The sequence below is a fragment of the Buteo buteo genome, chromosome 5, assembly GCF_964188355.1.
Source record: "Buteo buteo chromosome 5, bButBut1.hap1.1, whole genome shotgun sequence".
In the NCBI taxonomy this organism is placed as follows: Eukaryota; Metazoa; Chordata; class Aves; order Accipitriformes; family Accipitridae; genus Buteo; species Buteo buteo.
Window position 1 is genome coordinate 2899211 of NC_134175.1, and position 16002 is coordinate 2915212.

The window sequence follows — 16002 nt, forward strand, 5'->3', positions numbered from 1 at the left end:
AAGCCAGCATGCGACGTGAAGAGCAATCCCTGGTCTTACTCATAAACTTTTCCTTTTGTTTTCAGGATACTTGTCATGCTGTCGTTTCTTGGATGATAATCAAATTGTTACCAGCTCTGGTGACACCACTTGGTAAGCAGTAAAATTTTGACATGATTGTTAGTAATGACTTTTCACAGCTATACTCTATTATTGAAGGAAACTTTATTCTTTGTAAACATGATGGTCATCCAGAAGACTAAATGTGATTAATTATTGTTCCTATATCACGTTTTTACTAGTAATGGAAAATTTGGGCTTTCACATTTGTTACCTTTGGCTGTTTAGTTATGCCCATGTTCTGAAGATCCTGACCCAATTCTCTGTGTTAAGGTGGTATGGGAAACTTTTTTTACTACAACTATTAGGCTTTCAGAAGTAAGTGTATTAGACTAATGGCTTTTCTCAAACTTATTTAGTATTCAGTATTTACTACTTTAAAAGTCATATTTGGATTTTTCTAATGCAGAATTTAGTTTATGTTGTTATTCAGAAGAGCTCCTAGAAAATATTCTACAGTGACAGTAGATGGGTTTTTTGAGGAGAATGTAGGTGTATGTCTTAATAAATACTAGCTTCCGAACAAAAATAGACCTCAATCTTTCTTCATAGATTTTTCTATTATATTTAATTAAAAGCATTACAGTTCTCCCAAGCATCAGTTCTTAGAGCAAAGGTTGTCTAACAAATACTTCTCCTACACAGCGTCAGTCTCTTTGAATGCTCATCTATTAATCCACTGATTCTGAGTAGCTGTTGAATATATACTTTTTTATACAAAATGTTTCTAAATATGTGTTGGGTTGTGTTTTTTTTTAAAAAAAACAGACAGGATTTGTTAAAATTATGCTCTTTATAAGAGAATACAACTGCTTCAGGAGTTATTGTAGTAACTCCACAGTTGTCTGGATAACCGTTTGTCCTTGATATCATTTCAGCCAAGCTTCAAAGTACAGTCATCTTTTGCTTGCCTACTACAAATCTGTCAGTCATATGGGTCTGGTTTACTGAGAAATTACAGAAATTAAAAATCCTTAATTTTCCTTAAATGTTTAGACCTCTTGTTAGGGAGGTGATGGTGTTCTTTCATCCCTTTATACTTTTTGATTATCGCTGTAGTAGTGATTTTGCTGTCTTGGGAAAGTGGTGCAGCTTTAAGACGACAGACATAATTAACAAAGTTACACATTCTCAGTGAGTTTTTAAAATGAGAAATGCTGACTCAGTTGTTGCTGTAGCCTTAGCGCTGTTGCTTTAAATCAAGCTTGTAGTAGTACTGGACAATAGTTACGGCATGTCACAAGAACTTTGTGTTATGAACAGCTATGAATGTTAGTCATTAGTTTTTTGCACTGTTTTTCAATTTAAAACCCCCAATATTTTAAAACTGAGGATGGCTTTTCAAATCTTTTCTGCACAATTATCCTGTAACATAGCCAAATAGTTCAACAAAGAATGTTTGTTTTTTCTATTCTCAATGTATTTTTTGTGAATACTTTATGGAGTTTTACTTTTTAGCAGTGATATAAATGAACAGGTTTAGACAAGAATTGCTGTCTAGACCTCCTAATGGAGCAAAAATATGTTGATTTTTGCCTTTTTAATTATTCTTTCAAGTGCTCTCTGGGACATAGAAACTGGTCAGCAGACAACTACATTTACTGGGCACACTGGAGATGTTATGAGTTTGTCTCTTGCTCCTGATGCCCGGTGTTTTGTTTCTGGTGCCTGTGATGCCTCTGCCAAACTGTGGGATGTTAGAGAAGGAATGTGTCGGCAAACCTTCACTGGCCATGAGTCGGACATCAATGCCATCTGTGTATGTATCAACTTGGAACAGAGGACATGGGGTTTAAATTTATGTTTTTATATTTCTCTGGTCTCAGCTCTTAAGCATGTACTGTATGATGTAGTATTATGGCATATTTTCTATAATTAATAGTTTTTGTAGCTGGGGAAAATACCTGAAACTTGTGCAACTTCAGATCTGTAGTGGTAAATGGAAATTGTGGCTATTCTTCACATGCTTTTAATTACTTCACTGTTTTTGCCCATATCCCAGTAGTGGAGAGGTCTATACTATTCTTTGCTGCTTTCTTTTTCCACTTGGGTCTGTATAAAATGGTATATTCAATGAGATAGAGGAATCAAGTCTGAAATCATGTGTCTTGTTTTTTCTTCCCCCCTCTCCCTCATTAAAGTTCTTCCCAAATGGCAATGCATTTGCCACAGGCTCAGATGATGCTACGTGCAGGCTTTTTGATCTTCGGGCTGATCAGGAACTTATGGTTTATTCACACGATAACATCATCTGTGGCATCACCTCTGTAGCATTTTCCAAGAGTGGACGTCTCCTCCTAGCTGGTTATGATGACTTCAACTGCAATGTCTGGGACACACTGAAAGCTGATAGAGCAGGTAAACGTTTTTGGTTTTAAATATTATAAATGCAGTGTAACATACTGAATGTGTGAGTTGAGTCATATGTACAGACCTGTTACCATTCCCTGTGTCAACTTTAAAACTCTGTGATAACCTGTTTCAGGGTGACCAAAGTAGCTTAATGATGTTAACAAATAAATTGGAATACTGCTAAAGGATAGAAGGTTTTTTTGGACTTTATGGCATTAATTATGTATGAACTGGTCAAAGCAATTCAACATTAATGTTGCTATTTATATAAAAGAATTTTTTTTTCTGATACTTGTAGCAGTAGCTGTAGAGACAACCAGTGAAACAACAGACATTGTGGAGATTATCTTTTGAGAAAATGAATGTGAAATTTGTGGTCCAAAGCTTAAGATAATTTAACTTCAGTTCTTTAAAATGAAAAATTTTATCACGGAAAAGGAGAAAAGGTATAAATTAGGCTGCAAATGTTTCTTTATTCTCATCAGAACAGGGAATGAGAGCAAGGACCTATTCTATTATCAAATAAAGTGGTCTAGGCTTTTAAAATTATCCTAGGTGGGTTTTAAAAGCAAACAAAAAACAGCAGCCAAGCAAAATGTTCTTCCGCATGTAGTTGAAAGTACATTATTGGTGCAAATTGACTGATGGCTTTGAGGGGAGGATATACTGCATGTAGAAGAAAACAGAGACACACATATAATCCTGGACTATACCAAAATAGTTTCCATTGGGTTTGTTAATTTCTGTCTCTAGCAGCTGTGGTTTGCCACTTGGATTTTATTCATTTCTTCCAAAATTCATGATAGTTTTTTATCAATGCTGAGAAATTGAATCTGTGAACACTTGGTTCATATATCGTAAAATAGCATTTGGTTCTATTTGCAAGTTAATGGTGCCAAATACAATTATTTCAGTACTGAAATGCATTTTACGAATCAGCCTTGTCTGTGTGTTGAGATTTACAACTCGAGATTCTTGTACTTTGATTATTGAGACCATAAATATGTATATAAGCCTGTATGGAGATGAATTGAGAAATTTCTCTTGATTATTGTCTGTTAGTTTACAATTGGCTGTATTTAAGTACTGTAAAAACAATTATGTGTTTTTTCCTGTATTTTTTCTTTGAATAGACCTTCATTTAGAAAAAGAACAGAAGGAGGTGGTGATCTTGCTTACCTGTAGAAAAGAGAAACAATTCTTTATACTGATCTGGGTTTCTGGTCCATGTACTCGTGAAGTGTGATTCTTTATTGCCAAGGTTTAGAACAGTTTTAAACAACTGCTTTGTCAAGTATTCTGCGTATTGAAATGTTCTGAGACTTAAGATTGCTCAGCAGATTTGACACTTCTGTCGTGCCTGATTTTATATTAAACACCTTTGTGGTTATGTATTCAGTTCAAATTGTATAAGACTTCTTGGTGCTGTCTTTGTTTTACCAAATTGCAGCACTTACTAATGCTGATGGTAGACTGAATTTTGATATATCAATGCTGTTTCCGCAGTAAATTCTAGGTAACTCCTAGGTACTTCTGTTAGCTCTGGCAGCTGGCTTCTGTATTGCACTGCATTTCTGAAGATTGTATTGTCTGCTTCAACACTTAAGATTTGGCTTGTGCTGCAGAAGTGAACAATTCCGTACTGAGGCTTAGATGCTTGTATGGATTTAACAGGGTCTGGAGATTAATGGTGTTACATAGCATTACTGTTTTTATGAAGTATATCAGAAATGTTACTACTTCAAACATCAAGAATCCTTGTGTATGAAGTATTTGTTTTTACACTGAATTAACAGTTAAAATTATTAGTTTATAAACATACTTGTTTGTGTAAGAACTAAAACTGACTTAATTCATGTTCTGTATTGGAGAATAGTAAATGGAGAGGAAAAGTCCAAAATATGAATGAGAATCCCATGAGCAGTGTAATTGATGTAGAAAGATTAATTTTAAGTCCGTCAAGAATATCTTAGCTCAGTGCTGTGGACTGGAAAGAGCTTGAACATAATTACGTTTTCTTTTTAACTCCTTGAATCTGTTAAATTCAAGTGGATAGAGGAAAATGTTGGCTCCTTTAATTTTTCTGTGTAGTATCTCAATTTTTTTTGTTAATGGTACTATAATTGAGTTGTAGCAAATCTGCATATTGACAAATAGATTGCATGTAGGAGTTTAAGTCTTGTAAGCACTTGTAAACGTAGTAAGATAAAATTAGATGAAAAATGCTTTAGTGTTTATAACATACTTCAGTTTGACTTCTGATTTTGCACATTAAAAAAAACTTGTAAAATCTAACTGGTCTTTATCACTATGGAGAGGAAATACTAAGAGCTATGCAATGCGTGGTTATACTATATTAATTGCAATGACATTATCAGCAGAATTTTTGAGGCTGTGACTTCACAACTCACAAGAAACCAGTAAAAGTCATAACATGGGGAATATATAAGGAAAATTTTGGAGTCATGCATTTACTGAATTACCCCCTTCTGAACCCACCCAGTTATATCTAAGTTTGTGCTTAGAAAATCAAAAGCATTTAGAAATTCCAACCACATTTGTTCAGGATTTTTGAATGTATAGGTTGACTAATTCAAACATGCATGCCTCAGTGTTACTTGAACTGAAATACGAAATCATCAAAGTAACATAATATGTTTGTTGCATGTTCTTATTTATAGGTGTCCTTGCCGGTCATGATAACCGTGTCAGTTGCTTAGGTGTAACTGATGATGGTATGGCAGTGGCAACAGGATCATGGGACAGCTTCCTCAAGATCTGGAACTGAACTAGGTAGGTATCCAGTCAATTAAGGCTGTCCTTGATTGGTATTCAGAATGCTTTTTTCCAGGTCCAAACAGTGCTGTTTTACTGGTGCTGCAAGCTTATAGTTCAGATTAGGAAAGTCCCTGAGGGAAAAAAAAATCAGTTTGTCTTTTTAGAAGGCTATTTGTTTAATGTATGCAATGACATTTTTATGATGAACTCTTTTTGGCATATTTTATTTTCCTGTTAGGGATGACTACAGTCTTTTGAATCTGGGTTAGTAAATAAATGGCATTCTTGAAAATGGTGAGATAATGGCTAAATGCGTCAGTGGGTAGCAAGAGCAAAGCTTGAAACTTGATTACAGTTTATCAAAGTGCAACTCTTAATAAATCTTTCTGTGTGTCAGAAGAGCGACGGACTCCATGACTGGAAGAAGTTTCCAACGGTTGAAAATTAAAAATGATAGCATATCCAATCCAACCATACTAACTTGGACCCCCATCCTCCCCAACTTCAAAGGGCAAGATCTTTTCCGTCTCCTGTTGCTGAAATGAAGAGCACAATTACCTTTCCAAGAAGAATTTCTGTGTTGTAAGCAAAATGAAATTGTGCATTCCTTTTGGGACCATTTTTTTTTGTCTTGAGAATTTAAAAATGAAACACTATCATAAAAGCATGACCAGAAAATAAACTTGAGCATAATTGTGAAACAGTTAGCTTTCACTGTAGTTTCCAAGTTGAAGTTAAGGACTTTATCTCACACACTTGCAAATTTTAAAGTCATGTTTGTAGCAGGATTTTTTTCAAGTTTCCTTTTTAAATACATTTCTTTATGTATTTAATTGAGCAAAACAAGGGAGTCCTAGCCCAGAGCATCTGGGGGTTGTTAACGCTGTAAATTTAGTCCCTAATTTTTTTTATTTTATTTTCTAGTATCACAGATAATTGTTGCACAAAACTTGGCATATATAGGATAATGTTAAGCAGTAAGGTAACCAAGCACATGCTGTAAAAGGTAATGAATGCTTGTTTAAAGAATCCTTTCACCTTTTATGGATAACAAATGCAATCCTTGGTCCCTCCTGCCCCTCCCTTTTTCACCACACCAATTTTTTTAATCTGTTTTGGTTTTGTCCAATTGAAAGGGCAGTTTATATATCCTAACACTATCCTATAAGTCTCAACAACCAGGAATCTCTGTTTTCAGAAGAGACCTATCCTACACTTGGGTATTGAGTCAATTCTTTGTGTATGAAATGATGTACAAATCAATGTTTTGAAAATAATGATCTTGAACTTTCTAAGTTAAACAAAAAAAAAACCTTTTTTGATTGTTTGCCATATTGGGTGGGTTTACTCTTAGAATCGCATGCTGTAGAAATGCTAAAAAGTGCATATTGGACTAAGTCCTTAGATGTTTTTTCTTTGAAGAAATAACCTGTTTAAAAACTGTAACCATTGTCGCTGTATTCATTTATTGTTGCTACTCTGTGCATAAATCTATGAAGAACTCAAGTACAAAGCTATGCACGTTTTGGAGTAGCGTGATAAGTCACTTTTTTTTTTTTAAAGAAACAGCCTGTTCAAACAATCGCTGTCAAAGATTCTGGGGTGTGGGAGGAGGGAACCTAGACCATCTTCTTTATAAATCAGTTCCTCACAGCCAGTTCCTCTTGTAGGATGAGTCCTTTGCATCTGATCAGAGTCATTTTTGTAATGAGCAGGTTTTCCTGGCTTTCTTTTCAAATAAAATGTTAAAAGCAGCAGTGTTTGGACAGCAGATTGTTCTGTTAAACTTTCCTATCTTCTCACTGTATCCAGAAATGCTCCTTCCTAGCAGCAGTAGTAGCTTTTCTCCATTTTGTTTTTTCTGCAACATTCTGTACAAAAATGTGCTGTAATTGTGCGTTAGGCCTGGATTTGGCATAAAAGATGAATTCCCTCTTACTCTCTTTCATGAAACTACTCTGTAGAGCTTTCTCCACGCCCTGTATCCCTCTTCACCTTTTGTATTTAATTTTAAAGTCAGTGTACTTCAAGAAAGCTGGATGCAAGATAGATACTATATTAAAATGTAATGTTATTTAAGATGTAATAAAGCAGTTTGACATGAGTTTTGACTGATCTGTTTTGCAGCTTATTGTTCAATGCACAAAATGGCTTCTGGCAGGATTTGAGTTATGAAATAAACATATGAGAGAAGTGTATGCTGCCCCAAAACAAATTGTTCAGTATTTTAAAATGGCTTGGATTTTTAATGGTTAATTGGGCAGCGTATGCAGTGTGTTAGTGTGTATTCATATGAAGGGATGTGGGTTTTGTTTTAAAGCTAAAAACAGTTGTAAGATGAACTAAAACCCTCACGATTTTTGTTATTGGAAAGCATCGCCAGCAGTATCTGAAAACTTATGTGTAAATGTGCAATGTATGGTAACACTAAATGGCAAGTATGTGGCGCTTAGTGGCTGCAGGCATTTTGCTTCCTCCATTCTTAAATAGTTAAGATGGACATATCTTTGATTGCTAGAGCTACTCGAGAGCTTAATCAAAAACTGCTGCTCAGCTACTTTCATTTGGAGTTTGAGCTACTATGATTCATGTGGTATAAATCACAAAAATGCTTTGTGGAATATAAGACAGTGTAACATCTGAAGTAGGAAGTCAGAGCAAGGTGTTTAGTAACTTCTTTTAAAACTTTTGTGTCCTTTAATAGGAAAAGAATTGAGTGGAACATCTTGTTATTGCCATTTGAGGATCTGGCCAAATAAGCTCTGTTGTCATTGTTAGCTGTCCTTACTGTAGGTATTGAGAAGGGTAAGTAGTTGTCATTTTAATGCTCAGTAAGAACAAAGTCTCCACGAGGCAGAATTATATCTAGGGGGGAAAAAAATGGATTTTATGGCCACAGAAGCAAATTCCTGAAATGAGGTGTTGAAAAGCAGTTGGTTTAACAACTTGGTATTGGCCCACTTGAGGGTTTTGTTTTGTATTTTTAGTGGGCAAAGTCTCTTCTCTTGTTCTGACCTAAACAAAAGTGGATATTTCATCATTTCGCATCAACCAAGAGAAATTCCAGTGCCATGGCTTGGTTTCATACCAAACATGGAAATTCTCAGCCTCAATGGAGAAGTTTTTAAAAGCTGTGAGTATGGAAAATATGATGGTGACATTATTTAACTAGCAGCCGTTAACTGTGAGCTTTGGGGTTTTGGACTGCAGAATACTGGTAAGTAGTTCATGGCTGGAAATGCTTAAATTTGGGAATTCAAATTTAGTCTTCTCCAATTCCAAATGGTATAGCTGTTTTTTCCACTCACGTGGCATGTTTTTAATCCAGTGGATATTTCATATGTGACTTTGTCCAGTCTATAGTAAAATCAATGCAGACATGATCTGTCTTACCTTCCTTAATCTCTATCCATATGTCAAATTACTGCTTCCTGTCTGTGCTGAGAATGCTTTTGCTGGCAATAAAATACCTGCCAAGATAGTAACTTCTTGTGCCAGAAGGCTAATGTGCAGTGCAATTTATTTCAAATGCAAGCAGTTGCAAATGCCTCTTGTTATAGACAGTGCTTCTCTTAAATATGAAGCTTTAAACTCTATTATTTAAGTACCTGTATGCTTAGTTATTCAGAGAGCTGTAACTGAAGAAAAATGGGTATGCAAAGTGAGAAGCACTGAACTCTTGCGTCTTTGACTTTGGGCCAAGTCTTTGAGTTTTGAATGCCTTTAATTTTAGGGTGCGCTTGGATCAGTACTCAAATCAAAGTATTATTTTACCTATAGCAATCCTAGTAACATGGTAGCTCCTCCTGTAGGCTTTGAAAGGATTCTGACTTAAAAGATAATTCTGGCATGTGGTTCCAAAAGAGCAGCTTCACCTAGCTGCTGGTGAATTTCTAGAGCAAGGTTTCATAAACTGAGAACATTAATAACAAACTGAGAACGGTTTGTCTCTGCTTGGTCTTAGTGGCAGCGCTTGCAGTTTCTTACACGTGGGCTCCTGAGCATGTGTTAGATATATGAAAGGATGAGGAGTGGTGTCTTTGCAAAGGAGGATGGAGTAAAACTTTACGTGTTTATGAAGCACGTTAGATGACGAAAGTGGACAAGACCAATGGATGTAAGGTATTTGGATAATGAGTGGGTATGGAGGTGGGAAAAGGAGTTACAGCTGTCTGGTCCTGGCTTGGAAAGTGTCATGATAATAGAATGGACTTCCATGGGATTGAAATCCTCTCGTGGAGCTGGGGGGAAGGAGACAAGTGAAGGAAGAGAGAACAGATTTCTCAATCTCAGTACCTACACTTAAGACTTTTAACTATGTTTTCTGTGCCCCTCATGGCCTATAATTTCTTAGTGAATTAAATGTCTTTTAAAGAGCTGAGGTTCTACTGCTAGTAGAAGAAAAGATCCAAGTTGGGCATTCTAACTTTTGACCATTAAGTGCCCTGGAGTGTATGTTCTAAATCAGCTGTGAAACATACTTAAAAGTTACTGATTGAATCATGCCCTCTAACACCTAAAAATAGAATGATCTGGTTTCTGGGAAGTGGCAGAGTAAATAAAGAATAATAAAACCTGTCACCCTTGCTAAGTTCTGTGTAACTTGGTCTGAAGCAAATCGGGATCCTGTGTGGTATTATGATTAACACTTTTTAGTGTAGGTTGTAACCATGAATTCAGATTTGAGGGGAAACAATAGAAGAACCAACTAATGAACAAGTTCTAACAGCAGTTGGCTATTTTTGCATAGTGATGTTCCCTTTTTCTTCTCTTCATATAATCTTCAGAAAGTTTGTTTCTGCTTTAAATGTCAGGCTACTCAATGGATCTGAGTTGAATTGGCCACTTTCTATCTATATTACATTCCAATGTGTAATAATTCTCCTAAAGTATGTGAAAAGCCAAGTTTTTTCTGGTTTAGGGTTGTACGAGAAAGGGAGGAAGAGGAGCTGAAGAAATTTTGGAAAGAATAACCAATAGATTTCAGTTTCACTGTTCTAGAACAGGGATGTTTAGGCTATTCCCTTGTCACCCCTGCTCCAAATGGCCCTGTTGAGTGGAAATTCCCTGTATGCTCAGTGGTGGGAGCAGGCATCTTGTATCCTGAATGGCAGCTGCTTGCATCCTGTCAGATGTGTGTTTTTCTGGCAGTGTTATTTGCCGATTTAAATAGTATTACTTTGGTCCAGCATACATGATGAGTTAAAATAAGTCCTGCTCTGTCTCCTTCTGGTCTTTGCTTAAACATTACTGGATGCTGTCTTTTTTTTCTTTCTTTTTTTCTTTTTTTCCTTACTGTTTTTGTAAAACCTGATCCACTGGTAAATCAAAATCCATGGGCCTGCTCTGTCAGTCATTTGGACTGAGAAAATGAAGGCCTTGATTCTGAGGTGGCTGGATGTTGCTCCAGGGTTAACTGCTTGTGTTGAACCATCTCTCCAGGAAACACTGCTCAGACAATCTGCGGTTCCAGTTTCCTGACAGGAGATGGTATGTGACTGGTTGGTTTCTGGCCGTCTGACCACAGGGCCTCACGTTCAGATCTCTACTGCCGGCTAGTCTGTAACCCCTGCATATTTAAGAGTGTTGAAATGCAGACCAGGGAGAAGTTTTCTCATGTAGCACTTACTCTATGGGTTAAATCAATTCAGTGGAAGCAGGAAAGCTTGAGCTCTCACTTCCCATGGTGATTCTTAAACTCTTGTCAAATATTGAGAAATTGTGGGGACCCAGATGAAGAGTTGGTATTCCAGAGCACTTCCCCTCTGATAATCTGGGCCTATTCAAAGTATGTTCATTAAAGGAAGGTGAAGTTGAATCATTCTGAAATTGTCTACTCAGCTTATTCTTCAAATGCCAATACTAAAAAGCCTCCAAGGAGTATTTTGGAAGTGTGTATGGGATAGGGACACAGACTGTATTTGTAAAATTACCCAGTATGTCACTTAAATGGGGAAAACAGAAGCCATAGAAATGTGAATAAAAGCTGAGCGAGCTTCTCATTGCATAGAGAGCTGGCTGCTAAAAACTCACCCTTTAGAAACACAGGACCCACAAAGTACTCATTCAAGTAACTCCAGGCTTAAACCAAGTCAATTTTGTCATAAAATAGAACAAAGAGAATCTTCTTTTCCTTCTTTAATTATTCATAAGCCATTTGCTCTAGATGAGTGCAGTGAGATATGATTGACCCTGAGAGGTAATCATCTCTGGAGCTGGAAGTGGAAAATGAAAGGTTTGTTTAATGTAACAGATCTTTACATGGCAAAATAGATAAGGTAGGAAAAAGTCTGTTAAAAAGGAGGAACTATTCAAGACGGTAAAATGCTGAGTTTCATGCAAATCCTATATTGAAGTACAAACTGCGCAGCTCCATCTGGTGGTATAAGACATAATGAAGATGGGTGGTCAGTGTAGAGAAAGCGTATATGACAAAGAAGCTTGTGCTGATTTTGGCTGCAATATGTGTTCCTAGTGCATGTAACCCCTGCTTTGTATGGAGGACATCCACTGAAGGTGTTCTGATTTTTCCATAAAGACTTACAAACAAAACAAGCTTTTTTCTAATGTTTACTCTTACAGGGATTTTCTTTTCTAATTTTTTAGGTAAAAACTTCAGATGGCAGAAGTGGAGAGGTTAAAATCAACCAGTGTTAACTGGAGCGGGCTCTCTTAGACAACTTAAGATCCAACTCTTATTTAGAAAATAATGGATGGAGATCATGAAAAGCCTCAGTAATTCCCTGCATGTCTCTGCCCCCCGCCCCCACCCAATATTTCTGAACTGTCTCTCAACATTTTTGACACACCCTGTCACAGCTCTAATCCCAAGTGCTTGTTCTTTTCAGCTTTCCTCCTCTGCTTTATGTAGGAATTGGGATCTGGAGTTTCTAATGAAGATACTTTGATTGACAAGGTATTCATGCTAAGATCAGGCTCTGATGCCCCCTTCTATCTGGCAGTGTAGTGAAGTACCTTTCTGCAGTGGAAATGAGTATTGCTATGATATATACTATTTTTGTATCTGATAGAACCATCACATAAATTCCAAGTCCTTGTTTACAAAAGCAAACATATTTTAAGATCTACAGAATTCTAATACTCAGTTTTTGTCTCTTTTGCAAAATAAGGATTCATGTTGAGTGAAGAGCAAGTAGGCAGCAGCAGATCCTTTTTTACACTGGCTGGTGCTTGACAGAGTGAGTCATACTGTAATAATATGTAACTGCATATATTTATCTAAACTTTCATTGATTTTTCACCATAGTTCCTTATCTTTTTTAGTGATTTACTTTCTGTGATATTATAAACAAAACTGAAAAAAGGTCCAATGGGAATAACCGTATTTGATCCTTGGCTCCCTGAAGCTGGTGATTAATCCAATGGAAGAACAAGACAAGATTTAGAGTGGACTGACATTTAAAATTACTCAAGCTTTGTAACTGTAAGTTATTTTGCACTGTGTTCTCTCATACACTGAAGGTGCTCAGAATACCATGTTAGTACCCAGACAACATTAAATAGTGGTTGAAGAGGTCTAGGTACAGATTATGGTTCACTTCATGGAAGGTTATTTCAGCCGCCTCCTTACACCAAACAAAAATGTTTGGAATATGCTTTCTTGTATCTTTTTTTTTCCTTCCTGTGAACCAGCGTGTGTGCTTTGCTGTAGGATGGTCTACAGACCTACAGAAGTTTTACAAACCCATGATGTGAAATTAGAACTATTACCAAGTTTCTACATTTCAAACCCATTTGATGATATCATGGTTACTTACCTTGAAGCCTGGCTGTTGAATTGGAGTTATAGTTAAAGCTGCTGTCTCAGTTGCCCTTCAGTACATCAGAAACCAGATAACTAGGGACCTTGTTATATTTTCAGAACCAACCACAGGAGTCCCTCTCCTGCAATTAAATAGGGGAATACCTTTGTTTAATTCTGTTCTTAGTGGCACTGACTGTATTTAAATACAAGAAGCTGTGAGAGTTTCTAGACAATTCTACTTCAGAAAAATAGAGAACATCAGCATCTGTACCACCTGTGACATGGGCTGTACTTTGTAGGTAATACAGAGAAACATGTGTGTGCGTTACACCTCCCTTAGCTTGCAGGTGCATATGTGTACTGAAAACTACCAGAAGAGTTTCTAAGAGGTTCTAATCCCCAGAACAATCAAAAAATTTCACTAGTCACAAACAAGAAAAGTCCTACATATTGATATAAACTTCTCTACTCCTGTGGCATTAATAGTTCTGTGCCTGCATTTACCAATAAATTCTTGCCTGTGGACCCTTCTCTGTGAAAGTGTGGATCTTGTGAATGTATTTAGGTATTTCACTTCCATCACCTAGGTTGAGACATATTACCTCTCCAACTGCAACAGGAGGGGCAGGATGTAGTTTGTGTGCTTAGTTTGAGATCATAAATCATGAATGGATTCACTTGCATCATCAAGTAAAGAAAGCCTAGGAATAAAAACCTCTTCAAATAGTATCTTTCACCTCACCTTATCTTCTTCAGAAGGGTTTGGGAAGGCAAAGTTCATCCCACCTTGTGGCAATAGAAAAATGGTAAGTCGATGGTATTTGCTGGAGCTGAAGGCCATCCATCTCCTTGAGTCAATGAAAATTTAACCTTATACTGATTTGTATTTTTCCTGTGTTTAAGCATTTAACAATTCCTTTCACCCTGGTTTCCTCCTTCTGAAAGCAACAAAAAATAGGTGAAGAGAGGAGTCATAAGGTGAGGCATTGAGTTCTTTGGAGCACCAGTTCCACCTTCCCTTTGGCCTCTCCAGGCCTGTCCAAGTTTTCTTGTAGAGCATAGGAGCTGTTAACTGTTAAACAGCTGTTGTTCTATGCCTAGTGGGGACCTGAGCTCTTGAATGAACAGTAAGTATTCAAGGAGTGACGGTGTTGGGAGTGATGGACACCAGTTTGCACTAATGAGAGATCTGGGAGCTTTTCCAAGGATGACTGCATCACTTAATTGAACAATTCTGTATTTCATCTGCTACTTGCATCAGGTGTGTGTTTAACCCACCGCATTCTGAAAAGCTTGTCAAAACTTGTCCTGGGTTCATGCTGTTGAGTAATGTGAAAGAATTGCCCAGGGTATGAGGTATTACTGAATTATAAAGGAAGGCCAAAGAGCTAAAAACATTCAGTGTAGAGGAAAATGAGTGAGATGCATTGGCCATGCTGGTGTCAGTGGCAGTTCTAAAAAGTGATGTTGGAATTAAAAAATGATTCTGTTGAGCAGTTCTATCTTCCTCCTTCCATGGCTTATTTCAATCAAATGATAGCATCAGACATGGTGACAGGAAATGGAGCAATTACAGATAGACTTCAAGGAACAGCTTATCAGAATTGAAGGTTAAACTTTCATAAGCAAAAGGATCATTCCTGTTCTTTGAAGCTTGTCACAGTTCTATACACAGAGTAACTTAACCAGAAATACCAGATGGGAGCCAGGCAGTCTTCTGACCTCAGCTCTGATCCTGGTAAAAGTTGAAAGTTCCTCACCAAGCTGTAGAGCTTAAATTAACAGGGCTAGCTTCTCGTTTTCCACTAAAAATATAAATTAAAACTCTTGGGCCTGTTTTACAGTGCGGCAGTTGTATCCTTCTCACCCTTAGGTTCCAAATTATTCTGTCAGTTCTTTGCACTTCAACCACCATCATCAATTAAAATTTGTGGTGCACACTGAATGGAAAATGTGCAGTTAATGTTAGCAGTACACTGCTAAGAACTTCAAAACTCTCCTCAGTTTTGTTGTTGGTTCTGAATAGTTTAACTTATTAATATACTATTTCTAATGCTTTACTGTTTACATTTTGAATAGCAAGCAGTAGCGCTAGTAATAGCAGGCAGTTCAGCTTTCTCTTGCAGCTATATTGCAGTAGCGTGATGTTTGCAAAGAAGCCTCTTTATTGGAACCACTTTCAATGTTTGGTTGGTTTTTTTTAAGAAATCAAGACAGAAATCCATTGCTGAACCTGCACGTGCCCTTTTGAACTACTTTGTCAACTTGATAATGCAATGCTTGCATATGTCTCTCCAGCTAAAAAGGCAAAAACCTCCCAGCAGATTTCATCACACTCCTGTGAGGAAGGAGTTTCCTCCATTTTGTATGCAGGGTGCCTGTGGCATGGAGATGCTTGTGATTTACACTTGTCATGTAATGGCCGAGTTGGAATACAGACTGGCTCCCTGACCTGCAGTTCTGTGTTCAGCGAGAGGAGTATTCCTTTGCATTTGTTCTTCCTGTCTGACATCCGCTTGCTCAGGCTGATGAATCTTGGCAGTTGCCATCATTTTCTGCCATGCAGAATCACTCTAGTGAGCAGCGAAAGATGATGGCAACAGGATCAGGGTGAGATTAGCATGACATTCTCATATGGTTGGAGGAAATGTCAACTGTAATACATTTGGGTGCAAGCCAGATAAAGCACAAATATTCTTAATTTTACAGTTTATTCTAATAGAGAGAGATAATCTTAGGAGTTGTGTTTGGCTGAGTTCTTCGCAGGACATCCTCTGCAATTATATCAAGGGGTTTTATGAGCCTATTCCTCCTACTCAGATGATAGCCCTGTTTTTCTTTCTTATTGTTTGAGAAGCTTTAATGCTTTGCAGTATGGAAATTCAGCTCTGTGGAGGAAGACCAGACCATAAAATAATTGTCTGGGCTCTTTGAAAAGTTATATATAACTGGGAATCTGCATCACATCTGAAAGTTACTTGGATCTTTCCTTCCCCTCCTCTCCCTGC

General features: G+C 37.2%; 2 protein-coding genes across 13 annotated transcripts in view; both read left to right on the plus strand.

Annotated features, from left to right (window-relative positions):
- Positions 1–7333, plus strand: part of GNB1 (G protein subunit beta 1) — a 46008-nt gene extending 38675 nt beyond the window's left edge. For 10 of the 11 annotated variants that reach the window (XM_075027181.1, XM_075027183.1, XM_075027188.1 and 7 more), the window contains 5 exons: positions 66–132; positions 1657–1858; positions 2241–2457; positions 5133–5244; positions 5627–7333. In XM_075027181.1, the coding sequence (XP_074883282.1) occupies positions 66–132; positions 1657–1858; positions 2241–2457; positions 5133–5239 (593 nt within the window). In that variant the 3' untranslated portion in view covers positions 5240–5244; positions 5627–7333. The remainder of the gene's footprint in view (positions 1–65; positions 133–1656; positions 1859–2240; positions 2458–5132; positions 5245–5626) is intronic. The other variant, XM_075027187.1, reaches the window with a different exon arrangement.
- Positions 7334–7684: 351 nt separating this feature from the next.
- NADK (NAD kinase) overlaps positions 7685–16002 on the plus strand; it is a 44093-nt gene continuing 35775 nt past the window's right edge. Inside the window, exon 1 of one of the 2 annotated variants that reach the window (XM_075027200.1) lies at positions 7685–8034. The gene's annotated coding sequence lies outside the window, so the exon portion shown is untranslated. Of the gene's footprint in view, positions 8035–8560; positions 9352–16002 lie in introns of those variants that run through there. The other variant, XM_075027199.1, reaches the window with a different exon arrangement.